This window comes from Poecilia formosa, unplaced genomic scaffold (assembly GCF_000485575.1).
Source record: "Poecilia formosa unplaced genomic scaffold, Poecilia_formosa-5.1.2 Scaffold2, whole genome shotgun sequence".
NCBI lineage: Eukaryota > Metazoa > Chordata > Actinopteri > Cyprinodontiformes > Poeciliidae > Poecilia > Poecilia formosa.
The window spans coordinates 1,786,632-1,794,866 of record NW_006799941.1 but is presented as its reverse complement, the minus strand read 5'-3'; the positions used below and the strand labels follow the sequence as shown (position 1 = coordinate 1,794,866).

Genomic DNA, 8,235 nt, shown 5'->3' with positions numbered 1-8,235 from the left:
GAGCTGTTTTAGGGCCTCTTCTATGTAAATAAGCTGTTGGCCTCACCCCCCCGACTCAACCTTGAACTTGCCCATGAAAATGGCTGCAAACAGATGCACAATTGTACAACAGAACATCCTTGACTCTGAGTCAGACCCAGAAGCAGACAATTTGGTTTCTGAATGGTAAATCAACAACAATATACTTGCCATTTTCAGAAGTTGTTGTACAGCCAGACAGTGATAAAACCAGCTATCCAAGTCTGTCCTTTGACAGTGCCAACCAATTGTGGAGTTATAATTGCGAGGTTTTTGAAATGGCTTGTTTTCCAGACACCAAAAAACATTTGGTGTCTGGAAATGTTTCTAGAAGCAGTAGAGACCCAAATGGAAGTAAAACAAAAGAGCAAAAAGTGTATTTTGTGTAATATATCCCCTTTAAAGATATAAGTCAAAAGGTTGTCTTTTAAATTATGAGTTAAATAAATAAAAATAGACTTGAATAGGTTAATATTTTTCAGCTGATAATGTTTACACATTGAAAAGATACGGTTTTGATGTTAGTCTGGGAAAAGGGTTCTAGTTTGCTCGTGTGAGGATTATTGGGCTGGAGATCAGACGAAAGGGATCCCCCAGGGCAGTAGTTCTGCAGGCAAGAATCATCGCTGTGATGATGTTTGCTAACCTTGCAGAACATTTTTGTCTTTTATCTTTAGGTTTTTGTCTGATCTACTATTGGATTGAATGTCAGGTTTCTTGTAAAAGCTTAACTGGAAATATGCGGTAGAAAGTTTCCTTCAGCAATAAAAACTGATAAGAAATACAATTGAAATGTGTTGCCACAAAATATTCTGTTTTGGTCCTTACTGGCAGTAGGTTAATATTTCATATTTGCACGTCATTAAAGCTCTGGGGGCTGACCTGATACGTCTGAGAACTCCTCTGCTCTGAAGCTTAGGTCGTTGTCGGCGTTCTGGCTGACGAAGCACTGCATCGTAGGACAGTGGACGATCAAGGAACTGCTCGCTTGACGTAAAAGAGCCTCCAGATACCTGAGGTGCAGAAAACAAAACATAAGAAAGCAGGAAATGCCTTTGATCTTTACAAGACGGGTTGAACTGAAGACGTTAATTAAAAGATAACTTCCCGGGATGACTCAGAAGATAAGATTGCAAGGTAGAGAAGGGTTAAGGGTACACTTCATATTTATTTGAATCCACTTCATATTTATTATGAAGTACACTTACAGAGCCTTGCAAAGTTTTCATTTCCCTTGAAAAATGTTTTACTCTGTGATGCTACAGCCTCAAACATGCATTTGTTTTAATGGATTTATATGTGATAGACAAACACAAAGTAGCACAAAACTGAAAAAAAAAAGTTACAGGATTGGTTTACAATCAAAATCTCAGAAACGTGGTTTTAACTTATATTCAACTGCCCTGAGTCAATACTTTGTAGAGTTGGTGTGAAAAGAAGGAAAACATTTATTTCTGTAATAAATCTTTTCCTTAGAACCACTTTTTGTTGCAGTTACAGCTGCAAGTCTTTTGGGTATTTCTTTAAGGATTCACACAGTGAGACTGAAATAGTCTTTTTTTTCTTTGCAGAAAAGATCAAACTTTGTCAGTCTTGGCACCAATGCTCAGTTGTAAACAGATGTGACCTTTGATTGGGTCAATCTAATACTTGACTATATGCTTTGATCTAAACTTTAAACCATTCCGTTAAAGTTCTGGTTGAATGTTTAGGGTCTTTTCCCATCTTCACAGCCTCCAACACTGTGTGGCGGTTATGTATATAATATGCCAGTTGGACATTGTGAAGCTCACCGGAAATTGCCTGCACTGTAAACAACCCCTTCAAGGAGAGGAATCCAGAGCAGAATGAGGTAGATATTAATGTTAATACAGTATTTAGTAGCGTGGCCAACATGGACTGAAAGGCTTTGTTCACTTCCTCTGCTGCCATTGCTAAAACTAAAGGCAGACTACAATTATAAAATCCACGTCATCTTTCATAGCTTCTCTTGTTCGATGATTGGCCCAGTTGAAATTCACTGGGAGAAAACCCAGACGGAGCACCGGAAAGAAATGAGAGGAGAGCAGAATTGCATAGGAAGGCAATAGGCAGGCCAGGATTTATATTGTGATGAAATAAATCCAATCAGACCTTGTACTTTACTAATCAGGTGTCTTCTTAAGGCTATTTGATGCAATGGATTTTGTTTAGACGTATGTGAGTAAAGGGGGCTCAATTAATGTGCATGCCACACCTTTCAGTTGTCTTTTTACAAAAAAACGTTGTAAAGTATGTATCCTTTCCCTTTCATTTATGTGCTACTTTGTGTTGAACAGTCAAATAAAACCCAATTGAAATATTATTAATGGATGTAAAATAGCACTACCAAGGGTTATGAACAGTTTTGCAAGAAGCTGCACACCCACCACGTTGTGTAGTAGTGTGTAACCGTGGGTCCTCCGTGGGAGTCCAGCGGCTGTGTCTGCTGCAGCAGCACACTCTTCACCAGCCGGGTGACGTCCACGTTGATGTAGCCTGCGAGGCCGTGCATGCTGGCTGTGTAGGATTTTATCCCTGCCAGCAGGTCAGAGGGACGTGTTATCTCCTGGGTGGTCTGGTTGTAATTGGTCATCTTGATGATGATTCTGGAGAAACATGTTTAAACATTGTCACTTGTCAGCATGCCGACAGTTCTCAGATGGAATCTTAAAAGTGGTTAAACGAGCCATGGTGGCTTGGCAGAGAAAGTCAATGAGTCTGGGGCTTCAGGGCTTTACTTGAGGAAAATTAGTTTACTTCTTCGTTAAGGCCTGGCTTTCTCTCACTTTCTCTCGCTTATTTTATTTATAGCTTGAGCCACAGAGACCATTCACTGGAAGAATGCTGCTACTCAAGGGAATCAACTTTGATGTGACAAAGAAGATAGTCATCGACTATGACATAGAGACAAAACAGAACATATTCAGGGAATCATGAAGTCACCCTGGGACCAAAAGCTTAAACAAACGGCTAGAACCTAAACAGGAAGAGCCAAGAAATGACATCAGGGATCTCTGCTTAGATTTTTAGGTGTGTTCAACACAGCTTAACATGAAGGAATTATAAAGTAAATCAGACTTCATCACTGTGCTGAGGAAAAAAGCATTTTCCCATAATGACAGATTATTTGGAAATGAATGAAAGAAAAGAAACAGTACAAATAAAAAAAAAAGATAGTTTTAAAAGAGTGATGTGAAACATGATTAATAGTTTAAGGGCATCATGTCACATCCTGCTATGAACCACAAGATATTTCAATTTTTGTGTATATACTTACAACAGTTATTTATACTGAAGATCATTTCGTTGTGTGGAAGACTTAAATAAGGGAGCTCAGTGGACAACATATCACTTCTCAGCAGAATGTTACTTCTGGAACATTATAACCATTTTTAAGATTCATTAGGTCACTTTACTCTCCTAGGTTTTAGTCTTACTCTGTCAGACGCATCTCCAGATGGGAAAGGAGGAACTCTGTTGGAACGACAACATGTTCAAAGACCATAATGTCTGCGCTGAGACTGTAGGAGGAGCACAGCTCTGTCAGCATCATGTGCAACTTGTCCATGCTAAGAGACAGAGAGACACAGGGGGGACATTTCAATTCTCAAGGAGGTTAGGAGAAGTATTTTAACAATGACTTCAGCTTTGATGTTCTGTCACACACAAATAAGGTAATAAACAGAGAACTGAGAGCATGTTTTCCAAATGAGCAGAGGGGAGAGAAAAAAAAAAACAGGTTTAAATTTCTCCCTTAGGTTGTGGTTAAATATAAACAGAAAGGGGATCAAACTATAAAAACAGTAAAATAAAACACACTGCCAATAAATTAGTACAGTACATTTATATATAACGGGCAGAGGGGTTTTCTTTCTAACTTTAATAAACTGGTAACCTCTTCTAAATCAACGTGAAGGGTTGTAAAGTTAAAAGCTTGTTATGTCTTTTAGGTAATAGCAGAAACAAAATGACACCATAAGAAGTAACAAATCTTTTGAAAATGTCAAAACACATCTTAAACAAAACAAGGTGGTGGAGTTTATTGCAATGTTTAATTCTTCATGACTGAGCCATTTTACATCTCATGCTCATAAGTGTCACGAAAAGCGTTTTTCTGGCAAATTAGCAGTTTGTGACTTGAGCACTTTTTTAAAGTAAAAGTTATAAATTAGTTTCCCCCTAAACAACTTTTCAGAGACATCGGCATGCCTAATCAGTATGGTGTAGGTGAGTCCTGGGGTTGATTTTTCACTGTGAAATAATGTGACTAAACACTGAAGTTGGCTAAAGTTACTATCAGATTTGTAGCTTTTGGTTTGGCAGATAAGTAAAAACAATAAATAAATAAATAAAATAAAATCAGTGCTTTTAAGGGTTTTAAGCCAAATTCAATCATCTCTTTCTGAAATCTAAAATGATCGTAATGATAATATTTTGAACTTTTTTTTAGCATTGTTTGGCCACAGACAACATGCGTCTTCAAGAAGAAAAAGATTTTCCACATGTGACATTTAATAATTTTCTACTCTATTCTATTCTGTTTCAGAGGTTTATAAAGAAGGATTTGGGAGAAAAAGTTCACATTTTAACAAATATCAATAGAGACTGAATTGTCTGTATTGTCTCTTCTTCATTAGCAACAAATATTTAAATAACTGAGAAACATAGTACTACTTTTTTAAATAATAAGAGTAAATATCGAAATGTACTTTGATTAGTACATTAGTGAGATCACTGGATTTATGTGTTTGTCTTCTATAAAGGGAATCTCATCTCAAAATCTGTTTTATAAAACCAGGAGATCGTTTTGTCTCTTCTAGTTGTTGTTAGAAAGTTGGAGCCATCTTTAAGGCTTCAGCTTAACTAACTTATATATATATAAACTTTAAAAGTAAGCAGTGTCTAATTTGTTTATAGTTCTATTTTTATAAAGGTAAAACTTTTCTAGAAAGTGAAACTGCGTCAAGCTAACTTTGTATTGCAGAAGTAGTTTATCTCTTTGACTGGGTTGATTATGCTGTACATTCCTGGAAATCAGACCTCCACCACCTCAAATTTCTGCTAGGTTATAATGTTTTTTAAGGAGCCACACAGTGGAAAAATGGCAGGAAAATTATTATTAGAAGGAAAACGTAGTAAAAGCTCACTTGGTGGTCACACTCCGGTCTTTTCTCAGGCTCTCAGCACCTGGTTTCTCTTTTTGAACCTCTCCTTTCTTTGGCAAAGGTTTCTTCTGCTTTCTGTAGCGAGCAGCACTGATGGACTCGGCACAGTGCTTAGGCAGCAACTTATTCATGATGTAAATGGGAAAAGAAGGAGAAAAGAGAGGGAGAAAGAAAAGGAAAGATAAGGTAGAGGAATACATCCACACATGATACTAAACCTGATACTAAAGAACATTTAGCTTGTTTTTTTTCACACTGCTGGAAAAAAAAAGGAATATGTGCTATCTTAACATCGCAGGGAATTAGAAAATGAACACAGCAAAATTCCCTTATCCACTTGGAAATTCCCAGGTTTGCTCTCTGCCTCCAGCTAAACACACACATGCCAAGTTATGGTTAGTTCGATTATGTGTGGATGTAGACTTTGGCAGAAACACGCTCTTCTGAATAATTAGTTTTCTGAAAGCTGAAAAAGACTCGGACTCCACCTGGTCATTGAGATTGCGCTGCTCAGCACATATCTCCAACACAACACCGCCCGTCTGCTTTGCTATCTGCTCCAAGAAGGTCACACACAGGCGCAGACTTCGCTTCTCCAGTATCTCTGTCTGCACGAAAAAACACATACAAACGAGTTTGGTTTCACAAAAACAGAAGGCTATAAATACTTTTCTCACTATTTAATGATCCATCACAGATATGTTGTCTGAAAAAAAAAGTAAAAAAAAGTTGACTGAAAATACAAAATTCACAACAAATATATGTATTTTAGTTTTAATAATTTTTACTAGAGTCGGGGTAGTTTATAAACCTTCATATGAAGTGTAATTTATTGTCCCAGCTGTTGTCAAGCATGTAGTTTCAAACAGATGACAGAATACTGACCTCTTCTGGGCAGAGTGGGTGTCCACACTGACTGAAGTGAGAGCAGACAGAAGGGAAGGACATGAGGTACCGCTTCATGGTCATCTCCTCACTGCTCTGAGTGAACATCTTCTCAAAGACACGAGGATAGAAGCTGGGGAAAAAATAATAGACATCCCCTTTGAATATGGAAGAAAACTCAAAGCAGAAGAATATAGAGCAGAGACTGACCACAATATGGAGAGCTCCGAGGTTTCATAGAGCATTTCTTCCACACTGTCCACCATCCTGGTGTGAAACTGGATCATGTTCATCACTTTAGCCATGTCAGGATAGTCTTTCAGTGGAAGGGGTGCTTTATTTACACTCGTATAAGCCTGAAGTCAAATTACAAGCCATGCTTATTAGAAAAATGTAAGCTTTACTCTCAGTTGTATTTTTTTTTAAATACATGTGAAAAAGCACATAAAAAGGAAACCTGTAGTCTTAGCCAGTCCATTCGCAGTCCTCTGAAATCAAACTCCTCTTTGTTGTCCACTGCGCAGAAAAATACATTCAAATATATGCATCATACAACACACTTTTCTAAAGTAGCTTGTGAATGTTCATGCAATCACTTATCTTATGTCAATTATTTACAATTAACTGTTATTGTTTTAGTAGAAATCAGTTTTCCCTGTTTCATTAAAGGTTTTTTTTTTATTTATAATTATTATTATTGATCCTGCTTGATTTGTAACAGCAAAAAAAGAGTGCAACTTCAAAGGGGGAGAATGGTTTTAATAGGTATCATTACAAGCAGCAAAATTGTTGATTTAGATAATATTCCTCTGACTCCTGGTTCAACATACTTCTTAAATTTGAGAGAAAAATCTTGTCAGGTCAAATTAAATGAAATATTAATAGAATATGTTTCCCTTTAAAGTAAATTTATTCATCCCAGGTCCAGGATATTGTAAAAGCCGATGGAATGTACTTAAATAAATACTGTGCTACTGTTTTTAATTTTAGGTTTTTGGAAATAATTATATTAACATACGGTATTTTCCGGACTATAGAGCGCACCTCATAAGCCGCACCCACAAAGTTTAAAAAGTAAAAAAAAAAAACAAAACAAAACAAAAAAACCTGGAAACGTACATATATAAGCCGCACCCTGGTATCTCCACCGCTCTGTTTCCCACAATAAATATTTTCCTTAACAAATCTGCTAGTAAGGACGCAGCACTCCGTCTCCAACGCCGAACCATGGATTCATTCACGCCGAGCTTACGTGCAGCGGCTATCGATCTGTACTACCAGATCGATAGCCTTCAACTTAAAAGCGGCATCATATGAACTTCTTCGTGTGGTTTCCATGATGTGGGGGTTTGAGTTTGAGAGCATTTCTCAGTCGTGCCTGCTGCTAGCATGTGCTTGAAAATCTGCTCTTTCTTCTTTGATTTCCAATTTTGACTTCCAATGATTCACTTCCTGCTAACGCACCCCCTGGTGGTTGAAGAAAAATCTACAGAAAAGCTGCACCGGCTATAAGCGGCGTAGTTCAGAGCATGGGGAAAAAGTAGAGGCTTAAAGTCCGAAAAATACGGTACATGGTAGATATACAGCCTGTTACATTAGTTAAGTATTTTCCCACTATATAAAGAAAAAATGTTGGTATAAATAGAGAAAGTTCTTCTGTTATTTTCACTTCTTATACCATGTTTTGTGGGTATTACCTTGTTTAATAGAAAGAGCAGAAAGGGTTGAGACAAACGAGCTCATCAGAACCGACTCCTCCTCTGGACAAACGTACATGTTCTGAAATAGCAAAAAAAAATAAAAAATAGAGAGAGTCATCATTAATGTTGCTGATGTAATTCAACTCATTCAGTATCCTTATCTTTTCCCCAGCTTTGGCCTGGAGATTTATAAAACATGCCTGGACATGGTGTTAACGTTCTGTACCTGTATGGTGTCATTGAGAAGCAAGGCATCAAACTGTGCAAGATATTGAACATGGTAACGCTGGACTACATGGTTGTACTTTTTCATCAGTCCTCTCAACTTTTCCATAAAATACAGCAGCTCAGCCATCTGACTGAAAAGAAGAAAAAAAACAGAAAAAAAAAACATATTGGACTCAGACCTATTTTGGCATCATTCAGCTTCTTCTTCATCACTTGAG

General features: G+C 37.4%; 1 protein-coding gene across 1 annotated transcript in view; it reads right to left on the bottom strand.

The window, feature by feature from the left end:
* nckap1l (NCK associated protein 1 like) overlaps positions 1-8,235 on the bottom strand; it is a 67,372-nt gene that overhangs the window by 51,120 nt on the left and 8,017 nt on the right. The window contains exons 13-22 of the mRNA XM_007549054.2: positions 8,016-8,148; positions 7,787-7,868; positions 6,547-6,605; positions 6,300-6,445; positions 6,090-6,222; positions 5,693-5,812; positions 5,187-5,326; positions 3,477-3,608; positions 2,427-2,645; positions 901-1,031 (exon numbers count right to left, since the gene is read on the bottom strand). Coding sequence (XP_007549116.1) covers positions 901-1,031; positions 2,427-2,645; positions 3,477-3,608; positions 5,187-5,326; positions 5,693-5,812; positions 6,090-6,222; positions 6,300-6,445; positions 6,547-6,605; positions 7,787-7,868; positions 8,016-8,148 — 1,295 coding nt within the window. The remainder of the gene's footprint in view (positions 1-900; positions 1,032-2,426; positions 2,646-3,476; positions 3,609-5,186; positions 5,327-5,692; positions 5,813-6,089; positions 6,223-6,299; positions 6,446-6,546; positions 6,606-7,786; positions 7,869-8,015; positions 8,149-8,235) is intronic.